This window comes from Rana temporaria, chromosome 2, assembly GCF_905171775.1.
Source record: "Rana temporaria chromosome 2, aRanTem1.1, whole genome shotgun sequence".
Classification (NCBI taxonomy): Eukaryota; Metazoa; Chordata; class Amphibia; order Anura; family Ranidae; genus Rana; species Rana temporaria.
Window position 1 is genome coordinate 100,684,880 of NC_053490.1, and position 20,293 is coordinate 100,705,172.

The following is a 20,293-nucleotide window of genomic DNA, read 5'->3' on the forward strand; positions in this document are numbered from 1 at the left end:
TAATTTAAAGTTCCCCATTCACACTCGAGACCTTGTAACAATAATGAGTCACATGACACTGGGAAAGGAAAATGGCTAATTGGGCCCAATTTGGACATTTCACTTAGGGGGTGTACTCACTTTTATTGCCAGTGGTTCTGACATTAATGACTGTGTGTTGAGTTATTTTGTGGGGACAGCAAATCTACACTGTTATACAAGCTGTACACTCACTACTTTAGCAAAGTTTCATTTCTTCAGTGTTGTCACATGAAAAGTTATAATGAAATATTTATAAAAAATGTGAGGGGTGTACTCACTTTTGTGAGATACTGTATGTATGAACTTTCTCTCAAATCTTTTGCACCAAATATTATTTACTGTATTGTTCTTGCTTTGAAGTTACATGCATGGTGTGGTCATCGTTTACATATGTGTGCGGGACCTTTCGCATGAGCAAGGGGTGACAGGGGCGCTTTTAAAAACTGTATTTTATTTTGGTTAAAACTTTTTTTACACCGTCCCTTTAATTTTTTTAAATTAACTTTATTTCTATCACAAGGGATGAGCAACATCCCTTGTGATAGCATGGGCCATGACATGTCACCTTTTTGGAGAGATCTGGAGTCTATTATACCCGAGATCTCTCCTCTGGCCTACAAAGCATCTGATCAAACTGAGATTGGTTTGATCATATGTTGTACAAGCCAGTAATGGCTTGTATACAACAAACCAAAATCAGAAGAGACAAAATCCTCAGCTCTTCCAGTTTCTTTCATTGCAGAAGTACTTTCTTCCCCTAACCCATGGCTCCCAAAGGCAGTTTATTGTATAAGTAAAGAAAAAGAAATGAAACACAATGTTATACTTACCTGCTCTGTGTAATGGTTTTGCACAGAGCAACCTTCTTCTCGGGTCCCTCTTCGGCTCTTCTGGCCCCTCTCACCTGTTGAGCGCCCCCACAGCAAGCAGTTTGAATTCAAAGAATGCTTTAATGCAAAGAATGCATTAGGATAAAAATAAAAAAACCTTCTGACTCTACAAACACTTTAAGGTTCACACATGATTTTATATGTTTTTACATTGTATGTATGCATATTCACAGTATATGAAGCGCTTCCTTAGTATTCAACTTTAGATTTACTACACATGTTAAGTTTCTGCCCTAAGTTATTTCAGTACTGACAGGACAACATTAATGATGTCTTTCCTCATACATATTCATAATACCCCAATGTACAAGATGGCGCTGGGGGATCGGATCTTGTGAAATTTGTAGAGTGCCTCCTTTCTTCTCTACTACCCAGAGCCCAATTTTCACCACACTTTTGAATTGAATGGGCACACCGCATGCCAACAGCTAGAGGCCCTCCGGAGGCCCAGCTGCGCACATTCATATTCAAGTTACTGCACCATTGGGAACGGAATACAGTGCTCCGCGAGGCACGCAACCAAGGCATGTTGAAATACGAAAACGTGAAACTGCTTATATTCCCAGACTACACTGTGGAAACGCAACACCAAGGGAAATCCTTTGACCAGGTCCGAGTCAAGCTGTGTGAGAAGGGATTCAAATATAGCAAGCCAGGGGTACAAGATGGCGACCGTGTGATGTTCTTTACTTTACCGAGGGAAACTGCCTCCTGGGTTGAAAGCTGATTGTCTACATTCCTATCAATAACCCTACTATAATTCGTACACCAGTGAACATTTGCTGATAATGTCCCCAAATGTCCCAAGGAGGTTTTGTGGTCACGATAACTTTGATACAAGCCCGTGATTCTTATTCCCTGGTTACTTCCCATGTGTTTACACCGATCTTAAGGATACTGTACAGCCGATGCCTTTATGATTGTTGGACTGTTCGATTGCTTTTAGCCTACCCACTTCTTTGGTCCTCTCTTGGCCTAAACTTACCCACAGTTACCCGTTGGGGTTACTGTATCACTGTTCTCTAAGTGATGTGCGCCCGGTTTACCGAGTGATCTACACCATTGTATCCTAGGAGCGATTCGCCTCTCTTGCACACTAACCTCCCTATGCAGCCAGCATGCTTGCAGAGTTTTGGAGTTGCAAACCTCCTCAGTTTCAGGGGGATGGGTGGGGAAGAGGAATGTTGTTTTGTTTGGGTTTATTAGATTTGATTTGACCAAAGTGTGCTGCATGGTACTGTCTATTTTTGATACTGATTCTACTAATGTGCTGAAACCTTATTGCCTTACGTTCCTGCCCCGGGTCTGGGGGCATAGTCCAGTAACAAGTAGTTGGTTTGTTCGTCCTGACAAATTGAAGCCACATAGTTATGTTGTCCCTTAACACTCTCTCTTGGAACACACAGGGTTTGAACTCTTCGGATAAAAGATCCCTGGTTTTTCAGTTCATAAAGTCTCATAATCCCCATATTTGTGTGCCTCAGGAGACACATTTAATAGGTAGCAGAACTCTTAGCCTTAAAAATCCGTGAGGACATCATTATCACTCCACTAATTTACGTGGGGGATCTGCCCTGCCTAGAGTCGGGGACATCAGGATTTTTCGGAGGGGTATATTGGATCACACCCCAATGTTTTTGAGTCTGGACGTGTCCGCTAGCCCCTCAGACAAACTCTGGAGACTCTATAGATTTTGGATCTCAGATGAGGCGGTGGGGTCTCAGTTTTAGGTGGAGTTGGACACCTGCTGAAGGGTCAACCCAGGCTTAGCATCGGTAATGGCAGTGTGGGATGCATTCAAGGCATTCACCCGTGGGCAATACTAGACCATTATCACTATAGATCATAATAGGCTGTATCGGCTGGTGAGTTGGCCAAACCATTGTCCCAGAGCTGGCGTAAGTTGCGACGGGTGGCCGTTAAAAAGGCAAGGTGGTGCCGGATACAGCTAGTGGTCAGTAAAGGGTGCCTTCAAAAATCCCAAGACATGGAAACAGGCAGTTACTTACAGTTAGGCCCCGTACACACGACCAAACATGTATGCTGAAACTGGTCCGCGGGCCTGTTTCAGCATACATGTTTGGTCGTGTGTAGGCGCGAGCGGGCCGAATTCCAGCAAACATTTGCCCACCGGGCCTTTTCCCAGCGGGCAAATATTCCTGGACGTGTTTTAAAACCGTCCGCTGGAATCCTGCCCGCTCGGACATGTACGGTCGTCAGTACAGACCTACCGTACATGTCCGAGCGCCCGCCGTCCCTCGCATGCGTCGAATGACTTCGACGCATGCGTGGAAGCCTTTAAATGGCAGGCCCACCCACGTCGCCGCGTCATCATGCGTGTTTACACGCGGACTTCTGTACGATGGTTAGTACAACCATCGTACAGAAGCCCTCTGGCAGGCATGTACGGTGAAAACGGTCCGACGGACCGGTTTCACCGTACATGTTTGCTCGTGAGTACCCGGCCTTAGAGATTTTATGGGATGTTTTTCTTGATTTATCACCTATTTTATACATGTATTAAAGGTATTTGTTTTTTGGTTTATTGTAATAAAGGCTGCTATGGCCATTTAAACCCAATGAAAGGTGTTCGGTCTGTTTTATGGGGGGGGGGGGGGTTAAATTAAGATAATAGTTGGGTAAGTGGCATAACAGCCGGGACTTGGACAATACCCCAGGCAAGTGAAGAAAATCGTCACCAGCACCCAAAAAAACTGACCCTTACCGTCAGTGTATGGGATATACACATAAAAATAATAATAAGGTGATATCACTAATCTTTCCATTCATCAAATATTTCCTCCTATGCGATCCATTAATGGTCCTTCTTCCACTTAGTGAACTCAATCACAGCAAAAGACTCAGCTAGAGATACACTCCAGAGATATACCAATGGTTACAGAAATTAAGGTATCATAGGCATATCTGTCAGGTAAAGGATCCTCCTTGAGGAGTGCCAGCAATCCGGTTTTCCCCAGCGATCAGCTGTGTTTTCTCACTGCCCAGGATGCTTGCCGATAACATGGTGTGGGCGGATTTCAGCCAGTCACAGGCTGTGTCACGCCCCTCTGGCCTGTGACTTAGAATAAAAAAGGGAGGTGAAGCCCTCATCAATTTAAATATAATATCTGGCCCCCATTGTGTTTAGCTGGTTAGTGGGCAGAGAGGGCAAGGGGGAGGGAGTGAGCTGTCAATTTCCTCTGTGTATACAGCCACATTTCTTTTTTTCTTTTTTTCTAAAGCGCTTTTTTTTATTTTTTTATTTAAACTTTATTTTAATTAGGAATATTTCCATATACAGTACAAAATACGTGTACATTTTAAAATCTTACAAACATCCTATAATTATTTAACCCCCCCCCAGATCTGATATTTCCGCCATCTTAGCTTGTTTTGGGCCCATCCGTTTCTATCATAGCTGCTACATACCTCTCTGTGTGCTTAACCACTTCCATACCACGCACCTTCCTGTCCAAGCCAATTTTCAGCTTTCAGCGCTGTCGCAATTTGAATGACAATTGCGCGGTCATGCTACACTGTACCCAAACAATTTTTTTTAGCATTTTGTTTCCACAAATAGAGCTTTATTATGGTGGTATTTGATCACCTCTGTGATTTTTATTTTTTGCGCAACAAAAAAAAAAAAAAAAAAATTTTTTAAAATAACGTTTTTATTTTTTTCTGTTAATTTTTTTGTAAATAAGTAAATTTTCTTCTTCAATTACAGGCACTGATATGGCTGCACTGATAAGGCGGCACTGATGGGCACCGATAAGGTGGCACCAATGAGGTAACACTGATGGGCACTGATGATGGGCACTAATAGACGGCACTGATGGGCACTGATAGGCGGCACTGATGGGCACTGATAGGCGGTGCTGGTATGTGGCACTGATGGGCACTCATAGGCGGCACTGATGGGCACTCATAGGCGGCACTGATGGGCACTCATAGGCGGCACTGATGTGTACTTATGGGTGGTACTGATGGGTACTTATGGGTGGCACATATGGGCACTGATAGGTGGGCACTGATGGGCATGGATGGGCACTGAGAGGTGGCACTGATGGACACTGAGGGGTGGCACTGATAGACACTGAGGGGTGGCACTGATGGTGGCATTGCTGGGCATCACTTTTTTAAATGTTTCCTATGTTGTGCCCATGTTGCCAGTCAGTGCCCATTTGTGGGCACTGATTGGCATCTATTGCAAAAAAATTTTAACATGTGGATGGCCATGTGGTACATACCTGGCCATCCACATTGCCCCCTTCCCTGGTGGTCCTGGTGGCTTCCCTGGTGGTCCAGTGTGAGCATCCGTGGGGGGGGGGGGCTACGCTGATTAACAATCAGCGTATACCCCCCTGTCAGGAGAGCCGCTGTTCGGCTCTCCTCTACTCGCGTCTGTCTGACGCGAGTGAAGAAGAGCCGATCAACAGGTCGCTGATCACGTTTATCGAGATCGGAGATGCAGGGTGTCAGACTGACGCCCTGCACCACCGATCGCCGTGCTGCGCATCCCCATGGGCGCGCGCCGGCATGTTATCCTGACGTCCAGTCAGGATAACAGAACCACTTCCCGGACGTCAATTGTCTTAAACTCACGCCATTTCTTCCAGGTTAATCTATGTCTTTCCTCCTTTTCCTGATCCCTGCTGCAAAGGTATTCCATCTCACATACATGATCTACTCTCTGTATCCATTCTTTTATGGATGGCTTCTCTACTTGAAGCCATTTTTTTGGGATCAGGGCCTTTGCAGCGTTAAGCAGGGGAGGGACCCCCTTTATATTGTTTTTTGGTTTTATTTGTCCCATGAAACAACACATTCCAAGCATTTTGAGGAATCCTTTCCCCTGTTATCTCCTCGATATGATCTAGGATACTATGCCAATACTCTTATTTTTGGGCACTCCCACCAAATGTGTATTGTTTTTCCCATTTGTTTGCACTCTCTCCAACACTGGGGGGGCCTGCTTGGCTGAAATGTTTTTATTTTCTGGGGTCAGATGCCATCTTACCAAACATTTATAGTTAGCTTCTATCGTACTTATATCTGTTGCATGGTTATACACTGCTTCTATCATTTGTCTTTCATCTAACTTTATTGCTAAATCTTGTTCCCATTTCCCTATATAGGGTAAGGCCCCCCTTCCTTCTAAATCTGTTATTATATCATATATTTGAGAAATTCCCCCCCCCCCAGCCCTCCCGGTTTACTTACCTGAGCCCTTGAAATTCCCATAACGAGAAGGCTCTTGATCACGGCCCGGTCTTCTCGGCTCTTCATTGGATAGATTGATAGCAGCGCAGCCATTGGCTTGCGCTGCTGTCAATCATTTTCAATGATGCGAGGGCTGGGGGCAGGGCCTAGTCCTGTAGTCAGCGGCTATGGACATCGAATACAGGACTCGGGAGCACAGCTGTACCATGTATAGAAACCTGCTGCAGCAAAAATTACATTTATAAAGGAAAATTTTAATTTTCCCTACAAACTTTATTTTATAAAAAATGGTTTGGGGAGCAAGTCTGTATGATGAGACCACAGTTTAGTGCACTCGGAACAAGATAAACAATTTGTAAAATCTTGAAAGATGCTTGTGTATTCAGTAAGTCAATGCGTTTCGCAGATTTTTTTTATGCTTTGTAGATTTTGTAATACATTTAATTGTATTATTATTCACTCTGTACGTGCTTACCTCAGAGACAGGGATATATCCGTGAAAGTCCCATCACCTTATGGGAGAGTGGTGTTCTCTCAAATTTAAGCTATATTCAAATACCTCAGTTGTGGACAAGGAGGCAGAATAAGCCACTCTGGCAGCGGCAGTGGACTGCGCAGGAGTCTCTGCATTGGTGATAGAGGATGAGGAGGATGAGGATGGTTTAGTAAGGAAGTCCACCACCTCCTCTGCATGCTGTGGCTGGATAGCACGGGCAACGTTACTAAACAGAGGAAATTATGCCCTACCTGAGGACAGACCACATCCACCTTAACCTGTGGACACATACGCTGCTGGCCCTTTCACAGTGCTATGGAAATGCCTGCCTCTCATTGTTGGCCTCCCAGATATGATGGGGAGGCTTTTTACCGAAATGTAATGGCGAAGGGGAAATGTGTACTTGGATTCACTTTAATAAATGGAAAGTGGTGTTTGGTACTCACTACTCACACACTCCACTGACACACTACAATGATGCACTTCAATATACTGCAGTAAAACTGCATTGACGTGCTTCAATATACTGCAGTATAAGGGCAATAACGCAATTCAAATACTGCAGTAAAACTGCTTTAATGCACTTCAATATACTGTTGTAAAAGTGCACTAACTCAATTCAATATACTGCCATAAAAGTGCACTAACGCAATTCACTGATGCACTTCAATATACTGCAGTAAATGTGCACTAATGCTCTTCAATATACTGCCGTAAAATTTCACTAACATACTTCAATATACTACAGTAAACGTGCACAACACACTTCCATATACTGCAGTAAATGTGCTTCAATATACTGCAGTAAAAGTGCACTAACGCACTTCAATATACTGCAGAAATCGTGCAGTAATGCAGTTCAATATACTGCAGTAAACGTGCACTAACACAGTTCAATATACTGCAGTAAATGTGCACTAATGCAGTTCAATATACTGCAGTAAGCATGCCCCGAAACAATAAACTGACACTAAAGTAAAAATGAATGATCGCACTACACTCATGCTGCATCATCACTATACTCACACTACACTTACACTGTACACTCATAACAGAATCCCAATAGCACACTATAGCACACTAACTTGCTAGTAGAAATTAACAGAGACATGTTCTATCTATCTCCACTCCAATATCACACTGCAAATAGCTGCTCTGGTAAGGATCCTTTTATTGTGGGGTGGGTCTATGAGCAATGAGCCATGATTGGGCATAGTCATCATTACTTTCTCCAATCATGGCTCTGACAGTGTTTTGTGCCCTGATTGGGTCAAATCCTTCATTGCTTCAGCCAATCAGGTCTTCCAATGCACTGTGTATAATGCACACTTGCGCAGTGCATTGTGAGGCAACAAACGGTCAACTGCCCTCACAATTCATGTGTTCGTCGAACGGGCAAACTGTTCGACACTGTTCGGCCTGAATTCATGCTTGGGCCGAACCGTGCGTCCAACACTACTCCTAAAGAGATACAGAAAAGCCTGAAAAAGGAAAACAAACACAACCACCAAAAGTAATGGTAAGTGCCAAGTTTTCTTTGGGTTTGGATATACATTAAATGTTTAATCTTCCTAAATTATAAAAACATTGTTTTATATGTCAGTGTAAAAATAAGCTTATTAATATGTTTGAAGGGTTTAAGAAGTGTGACTGTATCTATAGCTTGTACATGAACATAATAAATAAATAAAATAACAGAGTACATTAACATGCTGTACATTTATGTACTTGCCACCAGTAGGGGCTCGTTCATACGGGGAGCAGTGGTGCCCCCCCAATCCATGCGGTATGGATTGTTTGTCGCCCCCCCCCCCCCCAATAAAAGATACCACCAACCGCCACTGCTTCCCACGTAATATGAAATAATAATACTGAGCTGAATCCCTATTGCCAGGGCTTTTTTTCAGGGGGAACTTGGTGGAACTCAGTTCCACCACCTCTGGCTTAGACCCTTGGGGGGGGGGGGGGGGCTTCTCACCACAATCACTTGTAAACACAGAAGTGACAGCTCTGCACTCTGTGTGTAACCCTCCTGGACTCTGCACTCTGTATGTAATCCAATCCTGGTATTTAATGCCCCTTTAAGTTCATCCTACTGTTCGTGAAATTTGACTGACCACACCCACTATTTGATGTGATTGGAGGGTGTGTGTGGGGGGAGGGGTTTTGTGGGTTCATAGTTGAGTTTCAACACCTATTGTTTGAGAAAAAAATCCCTGCCTATTGCTATCGCTGTTATTGATAGTTCATACAGAACGTTGCTATTTATATTCTGGGGCAGTCTTTCTCAAATTTTTTGCCCCAAGGGAAACCTTCAAACAATGTCCAGGTCTTGGGGAACCCCTGCTAAAATAATTTTACCTGCAGGTTTTTGCACATTAATATGGTCAAAAAAATTGCAATGTAACCTACCCATAATATTTGACACCCAGGGAAGATCAGTTTTATATTCTCTTTGCTCTATACATCAACATTATTTTATGTAATAGTCTTAAAATTAAATGAGCATTAGTAGTTGGTGAAAAAAGTGCCTCCTTGCATTGTTGGACAATGTAAAATTATCCTTTTTACAATGGTGGTCAGTATGAGTGGAAGATCAATTGCCTGTTGCTTAAAGCTTAACTGCTTGCCGCCCAGTGCACAACGATATATGTCGGCAAAAAGGGAAAAATGTGCAAATGGGCATACCCGTACGTCCCGTTTAAATCAAGGTCCTGTGGACTTAATGTCCACCTGTGGCACGCGATCGTGACATGGAGAGGCAGAACGGGGAGATTTCTCTGTTCTGCCTAGCAACATGACAGGGATCTACTGCACCCAGTTATTGGGAGCAGTGATCTCTGTCATGTTCGAGTGAGCTACAGTTAGAACACACTAAGATAACACATTTAACCCCTTGATCGCCCCCTAGTATTTAACCCCTTCCCTGCCAGTGACATTTAAACAGTAATCAGTGCATTTTTATAGCGCTGATCGCTGTATACATGTCAATGCTCCCAAAATAGTGTCAAAAGTGTCCAATCTGTCCGTACGGTGCAATGTCACAGTCACCATAAAAATCGCAGATCACCGCCATTACTAATAAATAAAATGAATAAAGAAATGCCATAAATCTATCCCCAATTTTGTAGATGCTATGACTTTTGCGCAAAACCAATCAATATACGCTTATTGCAGTTTTTTCTTACCAATAATATGTAGAAGAATACATATCGGCCTAAACTGAGGAAGAAATTTGTTTTTTTATAGTTTTTTGGGGATATTTATTATAGCAAAAAGTAAAAAATATGTATTTTTTCAGAATTGTGGCTCTTTTTTTGGTTTATAGCACAAAAAATAAAAACTACAAGGGTGATCAAATACCATCAAAAGAAAGCTCTATTTGTGGGGAAAAAAGGACGTCAATTTTGTTGGGGTGCAACGTCGCACGACCATGCGACCGCGCAATCCTTCCGGGGATGAAGTGGTTAATGAACCGCTAGCGATCTTAACAGGAATCCTAGGGTACAACTGAACCCTGGTAGAGAAAGGTTTTTCTAGAGCTGATCATTAGGCTCATTCTGGTCTGACTGGTAGGTTAATCTGCATCTACCAGGACATGCACTAAAGTGTGTGAGTGGGATATTAAACAGTAGACTTTACTGGGACAAGAACTACTGGCAATGGTAAAATATGCTTAGCAGACATACATAATATGTTTTTCTGTATAAATGAGGGTAATATAAAGGGGGAATGAGCTGAGCTTGTCTCTTCATCCATTTTTATACTCCCAGTGCTCAAAATAAGATTTGCAAATCATAAACTACTGTAAATGTTCTGTGGGAAATGCAATTTGAGCTAGTGTCAGTATTTATAATTACAGCAGATGTCAGAACATGCATTATTGTTTATTGAAGCATTTTACAGCATACAATGTCACAAATATATACAGCAAACATTATATTTATACTACACTAATAAGCAAGCCAGCACCCCTAATTCATATATACACATAATATGAAAAGGAGATTTCTACATTTCTATGTAGGCTTTAATGCATCGATTGAGCAGCTTCATCATATCTCTCTATATAGGTCTTCACTTTAGCAGTGATGTCCATGGCTGGAGTGATGCTTGCTTGTGGGGACATGGCTTCTGGAGCTGAACCCTCCCTTATGATGATGGTGGTGCTGGTGGTGCTGGTGGTGGCTACTAGCTTCATGGGACTTTCCTGAAGAATGGTGTTTTCCTCCAGTGCTGGAATGCAGGACAGCTGAAACAAATGGATAGGTTATGTCAATATGGTATGCTTTGCCAATATGTATATACATGTTCAGGCAATATCACCCAGAAGATAATGCGCTATTATGAAGCCAGCAAGTCTACTCTTTAACTAAAGTATACTTTAGTTAAAGATTCATTTACCCACCATCCCTAGTGCTCCTATCTCTATATTTTAGAATATAAAGATAGGTGTACAGACCTACATACCCCACTTTAAAGTACACATTGGGGTTTATTTACTAAAGAGTGCAAAATCAGACTCACTTCTGCACAGAAACCAATCAGCTTCTTACCCCAGCTTGTTCAATTAAGCTTTGGTAATAAAACCTGGAAGCTCATTGTTTTTTTGCAGAAATTAGCCTGATTGTGCACTTTCCAGCTTTAGTAAATAAACCCCATTGTGTACTTAAAAGTGTAGTTAGTTTCAGATGGTCTGTGGTTGTCTGAAATTAACACATAATAGTTTAGAGTATAGTATCTGTGGTAAAAAATTATTACTAGAAATGAATTAATATTCATTATTTAAAAAAAACATATTCTAAGTATTTCCACGTTAAATGTGGAAGGCATAAAAATCCACTTTAATACTGTATGTGAATTTGCACATAGTTTTTTTTTTTTAATATACATGGAATTAATTGGTTTACTTACAAATGTTTACATGTCCCTCTGCACCTATCCTGAAAAAGAGTAAAATAAACAGAATTTTAGCATGAATTAAGATTTTTTTCATACACCTATGAACATTAACCCTCCTGGCGGTATCCCCGAGCGTGACTCGGGTGGATTTTTTCTGCTAAAATCGGTAACCCCGAGTCACGCTCGGGGTAGCTATGCAGAGCCTGTAGCGCGCGCTGGCTTACCTTGTTCCTGGATCCAGCGATGCCACCGCGCTGTGTGAGCGAGCGGGACCTCGCTCGATTCACACAGTGTCCTCCTGTGACCCCGATCTCCGTTCCCTGCGACGTTACGACGCACGGGAGCGGAGATCGGCGCCAAATTCAAAAAAGTAAACAAACACTATACATACAGTATACTGTAATCTTATAGATTACAGTACTGTATGTAAAAAATACACACCCCCTTGTCCCTAGTGCCCTACATGTTCTTTTATATAATAAAAACGGTTCTTTCTCCCTGCAAACTGTAGATTGTCCATAGCAACCAAAAATGTCCCTTTATGTCAAAAATGGTTTTAGATCAGCTAGAAAACAGCGATAATAAATTATAATCACTTGCAGAATTGTGCGATAGCGATTTGTGGGGAAATTCGTCATAAAAAAAATAAATAATGACAGCAACAATTTTGCAACTGAGCAAATTTCAGTGTTTTTGAGTTGATTGCATTATTGAATAATTGTTATTAGAATTATATTATTATTTGTTATAATTATTTATAATTATTTATTATATTATATTTTATAATTTTGTTTTTAAAAAAATGTCATATCCGGGATGCCTATTAGATTCTTGTTTGGTCAGATTTAAGTGAGTTATTCCTAAGGATTACAGGCCTACAGTATAAAACGCCAAATTTCCTTGCAAATAATGGTACCGCTTTTGGTACGTAATTCCAGACAGAATCATACCGCCAGGGAGGTTAACTAGTAAAAAACAGTTGAACAGACTATCAGGCAGAAACTAGAGACCTAAAATGTATTTCTTACTAATAAAAATAATCCAGACTCGTTGGTTCTGACCCTTAGCCCACGTTCATATTGGGCCAATTTGGCATGCAATGTAAACTTGCATGCCAAATCGGAGGCTATTGCTGGCAATGACACCATCCGAATCAATGCGACACCGCAAACCAATTTCCAAAAGTAGTTCCTGCACTACTTTTGGCGACTTCAGGGGCAATTTGAATAGACATCTGAGCGTGAACCCACACAGATGTCTGTCAAATTGCCCCCGAAGTTGGACTAAAATGGGTTCACACGATTTCAAACCAGCCCTCAGTGTGAAAATGGGCTCACATATGGTACCTGCCCATTTGAATATTGCTGCCCGATTGTGACAGTTTAGCAAAAATATTTATGTCTGTAGGAATTTACTTTTCCAAGTCAGTCTAATAATACTCTTGATGTCCATACTGAAATTTACACTCTGTCTCTGCCACACAGCACAGCCATCCTGGTGACCTGACTTTTCTCTGATGCAGCTAAATAACACAGCTAGGTCACCTCCCTTCTCTAAGCCTGGCAATTGATATTAAAAGAGCAGCAGAAGACTGATGAATAGTGTTGAGCAGAATATGCCATATTCGATTTCGCGATATATCTCGAATATATATTCGAATATTCGAGATATATTCGCTAAATTCGAATATTCGTGATATTTTATCGAAATGAAATTATTGCGATTTTTCGCTATTGCGAATGCGAAAATAATTGCGATTTTTTGATAACTGCGGTAGGAGCACTCTGATTGGCTCAGAATATTCGTGATATTTTATCGAAATATCGCAACATGCGAATGCGATATTTATTGCGCAATTTCGAGAAATGCTGGAGGAGCGCTCTGATTGGCTCAGAATATTCGTGATATTTTATCGAAATATCGCAACATGCGAATGCGATATTTATTGCGCAATTTCGACAAATGCTGTAGGAGCACTCTGATTGGCTCAGAATATTCGTGATATTTTACAATACAAAATAATTGCGAATATTCGGCAAATGCGGAAGGAGCACTCTGATTGGCTCAGAATATTCTTGATATTTTACAATACAAAATAATTGCGAATATTCGGCAAATGCAGAAGGAGCACTCTGATTGGCTCAGAATATTCTTGATATTTTACAATACAAAATAATTGCGAATATTCGGCAAATGCAGAAGGAGCACTCTGATTGGCTCAGAATATTCTTGATATTTTACAATACAAAATAATTGCGAATATTCGGCAAATGCAGAAGGAGCACTCTGATTGGCTCAGAATATTCTTGATATTTTACAATAGAAAATAAAAAGTGTTTTGCATTGGTGGTGATTCTTTACTCTATCCATCTGTCACAGCCGTTTGTCAATCAAACACCTTAAAGATTGAACACGTTCATGCTGCATGCTTTGGACTTTTTTTCACTTCACATATCAAAGACATTTTTATGAAAGATTATTTTTCTATTATTGGGACTATATTTCTTTATATATTTGTTTCACTGTGTATTTCACAAGTTATTTGCGCTTGCTTATTTTATAATTTGCCCACATGTCTTGTCACTAGACATATTTTTTATTCTTGTAGAGCGACTCCATTTTCTGTCTTGTATTAATTTATGTTGTATAACATTTTTGAGTTGCTGCTGTATTCTCCCCTTTTTTAAGGTATGCGCAATTTTTTCCTTCTTACAAAAAATAATAATATCAAACATACAAATATTCATAACATACACATACACAAAGCCCCCCCCTTTTGCATCAGAGACAATCAGAGTTCTCCTACCACAGTTATCGAAAATTCGCAATTATTTTCGCATTCGCAATAGCGAAAAATCGCAATATTTTTTTTTTCAATTTGGCAACATAAAAGGATCGCCTCAGCTTAGCTACTCTGCCCAGGGTCTCTAATCATACCAGCAATGCTTTTAGACGTCGATAGGATGTGATCTGTTTTAAAAATCAAATTGAAAAAATGCGAATATTCGGAATTGCGAATATTCACCGCGAAATTCGAAATATAGCGCGATTTCTCGAATATGCTATATTCGAGCCGAATATTCGCAATGCGAATATTCGTGAGCAACACTACTGATGAAGTAATCTCTTTGTTTTATCTCCCAGTTAGCATGTTCCTTGCCTGACATCTGAATTATATACCTGTGCTCTTCTCCTTCCAGCATTTTCTTATAAGTGGCAATCTCAATATCCAGAGCCAGTTTAACATTCATCAGTTCCTGGTATTCTCTTAGTTGGCGAGCCATGTCCTGTTTGGCCTTCTGTAGGGCAGCCTCCAATTCAGACAATTTTTGCTTGGCATCCCTGACAGCAGCTTCACCACTTTCCTCAGCTTCTCTTATGGCAGCTTCAAGTGCAGCACGCTAGAAATTATTAAATAACATGCATTCTTTTTTAATCTGGCACATTGAGTATTTCCAGCTTTATTTTATTTGAGTTCAATAAGCTTGACACAATATACATGAGCAAAAAGGATCTCAATGAGACAAGTGCTGAAAATGTTCTATTTATATTAACAAGAAAACAATAAATTACATATTACAAAGGAAGGTGATCCATTATAAAAATGTAAAAATGGGAAGCAAAAGGCCTTTATGGTCAGTCTAAATCTGGAAAAAGATAACATTAAACATTTATCTAAACAAGCGCTATGAAGCTGTTAAAAACCTTAAATCAGAGGTGCTAACAATATTGTAAAGTTGGTCATAAAATTATAAAACAAACTCTGGATATATACCTGAGATTTGGCACATTCAATTTCACCTTTAAGCTTCTGAATTGTTCGATTGAGATCAGCAATTTCATTTTTGCTGTTCTGTAGATTGTTTCCATTTCTTCCAGCTGCCATTCGCAGGTCTTCAAACTGTAGATAATAAAAAAAAAGAAGAAAATTCAGAATGTTCGTGGACACTGCATATTTTAATTTAATTTCTTATTCCATGCACCATTTTATTTGAAGGTTTGTATCTCACAGCAAACTGCATTTATTATTATATCAAAATATAAAACTACAGTACTATTTTAAATTGAATTATCAAAAGTAGAAGATATCGCCAGAAACAAAAATGAACACAGGTAATATCTTACCCTCTCCCACCCCAAAAAATTGAATATATTTTAGATTACCAGTACTTTGATGTGGTGGCTGCATAAAAAAAATTTGTATGCTAAAAATAACTTTTTCAGCAAGTAAAAAAAAATGTGTTTAACTAGCCAGAAATGCAGTGTCTTGGTTACTTCCAGTGAGTTGAACTGAGCGCACAAACAATGATTTTTTCCTTCTGTAAACTATGAATCCCATCCACTAACATGTAATAGAGATGAAGAGGAAGACTTATTTGAAGTCATTGTAAAAACCATGGCTCCCCCCATAGATACAGTCGAGTGAGGGAAAATAATTTGTGTTTTTGCAGTATTGCCAAGTGAAAAAGAAAAGGAGAAATGTCAAAACAGAAAACTACTGCAGGAACCACATATAAGGAGTTGTTAAATGTAGTATATTACGAATTTAGTTTTTTTTTGGAGGGGGGAGATGCTCTTTAATGTATTTTACTATTGGGCTGAACTATACAGTACATAGCATATTATTTCGTTTTTAAGGAAAAGGGTTGGCTGAAATCAAAACCTAAAATTATGATCTATTATACAGATGGCCTCAAGCTAGCCAGGTGCAGCACACTAAAGGTGTTTTTACAGTCTCATTAAATCAATATATTATTTTAAAATAATGCTTGGCAGAATATCGGCTGTGATGAACATTTATCGGTTCCTCCCAATCACTTATTCAATCCATTCATGTCTAGCTGCTTATATCTTTTCTGAATTACAATGAATGGTGATACCTGTTGCCTTGTAGCTCCAATTATAACACACTCACCCTGGATTGGTACATGGCTTCAGCCTCGGCTCTGCTTCTGTTAGCGACCTCTTCATATTGAGCTCTGACCTCAGCGATGATACCATTGATGTCTAGGTCTCGGCTGTTGTCCATGGACACAAGAACTGAAGTGTCTGAAATCTGAGCTTGGAGTTGATTGATTTCCTGAAAATTTTGAAAATATTTACAGCAACTACAGTACAGCTTTATAAATTGATTAATAAATGTGCTTATGACCCAAAAGGAGCAATATTTACCGCATCATACAGGGTCCTAAGGAAGCTGATCTCATCGCTCAGGGAGTCGGCCTTGGCCTGAAGTTCAGCTTTGTTCATGAAAGCACCATCAACATCCTAAAGTTAGAAATACAGTTATTTGTTTTATTAGTGTTGCTTTAACAGACAATACAGAAAGCTGTGACTAATTTTAAAATGTTTACCCTCTTCAGAGAAACAAATTCATTCTCAGCACCTGTTCTTCTGTTGACTTCATCTTCATATCTGTAAAAAATACACATTTTTATTTTCTCATATGTCCTTTACATGCTAAACAATTTGTAAATTATTAAAAAAAAATTATCCAATTTTTGTAATATTTTTATTGCTAATTTTTATGCCTGCGTTTAGTTTTATTAACATTCTAAACCACTTAAGTCCCCATTGCCAATTTAAAATGGTGTGAATAGAGTGACTATTTGTCCCAGTGATGTTTTCAAATGTCACTGGGAATTAGTAGCTCCTGTGCGTCCCAACAAGGGTTTGGGCAGAAATGACAGTCAGCATTCAGTCCTAAGCCCTGGAACTGAAATAACCAGCTCCTGGGCTTCCAAAGCTTCTAGAGTTTATTCCATAGAAAGCGAATGTAAACACTATGCTTTTGTTTAGTATTTACATTGGAGGTATGGATCTGGTCTCTACCTAATAGATCCAGACTCCCCCCTCATGTAGAAAAAAAAGGGTAAATAAAAATTGAACAAAAAAATAATTTTCCCCTCCAAAATCCTCACAACAGTGATGTTGGATGTCAATAATGTTGGATGATTGGGGCAATGTTTGCATCAATTGCTAATGTAAGTGAATAAAATGTCATCTGAATTTTTAATTGTGGCAAACATGAATAAGTCACCATTGTAATCATTTGTGCCCACGTCAACAAGATGTAAAATTATTTTAAAATTGCGCAAATCTTTTTTCTGAAAACCATTTTTCTCCCACTGCGTGCACTGAAGCAGCAAAAAAGGAATGAGGTTCCCCTAAAATGTATATGTTCACTGTGATTTTTACTATATTGCTACATTACCTAAAATTTGCTTTGTGACATGATTTTAATCAGCAGACTTTAATTAATATATTTTGTGGTAAATATCTGGAATTTCTCAAATTCTGTAAATGTTGTGTTGGGAAAAATGATAGGAAAATGCATTTTTTTTCTAATATTTATACTGTTTATTTCCAATAAAACCAAGGATATATATATATATATATATATATATATATATATATATATATATATATATATATATATATATATATATATATATATATATATATATATATATATATTTGCTACCAAATTAAAGCCCTATTGTTCCTAAAAAGCTAAATACAGTATCAAAGCAAATGTATACCCTTATATTCTTTTGCAGCCGAAGGCGGTTGAAACCTTTGCCTTTATTTAGGTCTACAGTTGTCATTGTGCTACACAGCTATAACACCAGTCATTTGAGTGAAAGTTCTGTTGAGAGCTGACATAAGCACACTGGCAACTGTGACAGTTACCACCAGAGGCATGCCTTAAATGTAGCACATTGTATGTGTTTAATTTAAGGATTTGTGATTACGGATTTAATAACATAAAGAACCTTTCTTACTTGAGCTTTATTTTGAGAAACCGTTTAATTGTGAGCTGAGTTCTGCTTTAAGAACTAGATGATAGGATTTAAGGACGAATACTAAAGTTTCCGTATTACCTGTCTGAGCCTGGCCCCAAAACATGGAGAGGGTAAAGCTTAACTGTCAGCCAGAAACTCGATCAGAGCTGGATTCTGCCGAGAAACTCGGTCGTGTGTACACTTTTCAGCGAGGAAGCCGACGAGGAACTCGTCGGGCCAAATAGAGAACATGTTCTCTATTTCCTCGTTGTTCAATGAGGAAAGTCGGCCCACCGAGATCCTCGGCGGCTTCAACACTGAACTCGACGAGGAACTCGATGTGTTTGGCACGTCGAGTTCCTCGGACGTGTGTATGGGGCCTTAGATGTAAGGTACTCCATACATTTATGCATTAGTGTGTAATAGTATTGGTACCTTCTCCTTATTTCCTCTACAGTCCCCTCCATGCTGTTCCTCTCTGCATCCAGACGAGCTCCCTCACATTCTAGATTCTCCAGCTGTCTCCTGAGGTTGCCAATAAAAGCCTCAAACAAAGGTTCAATCTGAGATCTTGCTGTCTTCTGATCTTGTAGAATAGACCATTTGGTCTCCAGCATCTTGTTCTGCTGTTCCAAAAATCTTACCTGTGTTGGGAGTATGAAATAATTGCTTATGGGTATAGAAATGGGGTAACATACAAAAATATACATATTTTCACACAAACCTAAGCCAGATTGGATTGGCAAAAGCATTTTATTAGAATATTTTCCATGTTCTTTGACTGGGACAGTATAATTTAGTACAGAGTATGCACATCTATTTTTCCATTAATAACACAGTTCACTAGAATGAACTGCATATTACTTATGTGGAAATTTGTTCATTTAGGAGGCTGAAGAACTTATGTTTTCATACTTTCATTCAAAGACAATGAGGCTGATTTACTAGAAATTAAAAATATTCACTTGTGTGTGAATATTTACTTCAATTATTTAATAATATGAAGCGCAAATGCCTGTTAATTATGAATATAAAATCATGTGCAGGTGCTTTTCATGTGTTTAGATAATTGAGATGAGTATTCACACAACTTATGAATTATGATTCTCCAACCCTTTAGTAAACCAGCCCTATTGAATTCATATTCACTATACTAAGGGTAGCTTTTTTTTATAGAAATTTTTTACCTTATAAATATTGTCGGACACTTAATCATATGTACATATACTTTTTCCTTTAATTATAAATACATTTGACAATTCTCACCTTGTCAATGAAGGAGGCAAATTGATTATTCAGACCCTTAATTTGGTTCTTTTCTTCTGTTCTAACTCTTTGAATGTTTGGGTCAATTTCCAGATTGAGAGGAGCCAGAAGACCCTGGTTTACAGTAACTGATGTGATCCCTCCAGAACCAGACATTCCTTTAAATCCATGACCATGTCCAACAATACCAAATCCAGATCCATGTCCATGTCCACTTTTTCCTGCATGGAAACTTCCCATTGAAATCTTAGGTCCCTTTGACCCAACAGAATGGTCACTCTTGCTGCTGAAACAATGCTTGGTCTGGTGAACATTTTTAGAAGAGTGTGATAGGAAGCTGTGTGAGCTGGAATGTTTGGGTAAAGAAACAGAACCAGAACTGAAGTGCTTGTGTCCAGAAGAGGCCAGGATGGAGCGGTGAGACATGATGGATCTCCTCTTTGAGTTGATACACAGAGAATCTAAGGTGTTGACTACTCTCCAGAGCAATGTTCAATGCACTGACACTTGCTAGGCTCTTTTTATACTGAACTGGGTGTAGTTTGAAATATTGCATTGTTGTGACTTCTTATGATTTCAGCTTGATGATAATAGCTCACCCGTTTGTCACAGCAAATAAAACAGTAACCCACCTATATTTTCAAAGCTGTGACACTTTTATTAGTGGCTAATAATATAATAAAACAATGTTTAATTAGTATAAGCAATAT

General features: G+C 39.6%; 1 protein-coding gene across 1 annotated transcript; it reads right to left on the reverse strand.

Annotated features, from left to right (window-relative positions):
* Nucleotides 1-10,498: 10,498 nt before the first annotated feature.
* LOC120929279 (keratin, type II cytoskeletal cochleal-like) lies at nt 10,499-20,078 on the reverse strand. The gene is made up of 9 exons (XM_040340604.1): nt 19,584-20,078; nt 18,753-18,961; nt 16,887-16,947; nt 16,705-16,800; nt 16,448-16,612; nt 15,308-15,433; nt 14,713-14,933; nt 11,545-11,573; nt 10,499-10,882 (listed from the first exon to the last, which is right to left on the reverse strand). The coding sequence occupies exons 1-9, from the start codon at nt 20,007-20,009 to the stop codon at nt 10,713-10,715; spliced, it is 1,503 nt and encodes a 500-aa protein (XP_040196538.1). The 5' UTR covers nt 20,010-20,078; the 3' UTR covers nt 10,499-10,712.
* Between the last annotated feature and the right edge of the window lie 215 nt (nt 20,079-20,293).

Bases quoted from the DNA above. Each gene is read 5' to 3' on its own strand.
- LOC120929279 (XM_040340604.1), bottom strand. From the start codon at position 20,009: ATGTCTCACCGCTCCATCCTGGCCTCTTCTGGACACAAGCACTTCAGT. The intron at 18,962-19,583 runs GTGAGAATTGTC...CTCCCAACACAG, and splicing joins TTGCCTCCTTCATTGACAAG to GTAAGATTTTTGGAACAGCA. The intron at 16,801-16,886 runs GTAAACATTTTA...TTCTAACTTTAG, and splicing joins AATTTGTTTCTCTGAAGAGG to GATGTTGATGGTGCTTTCAT.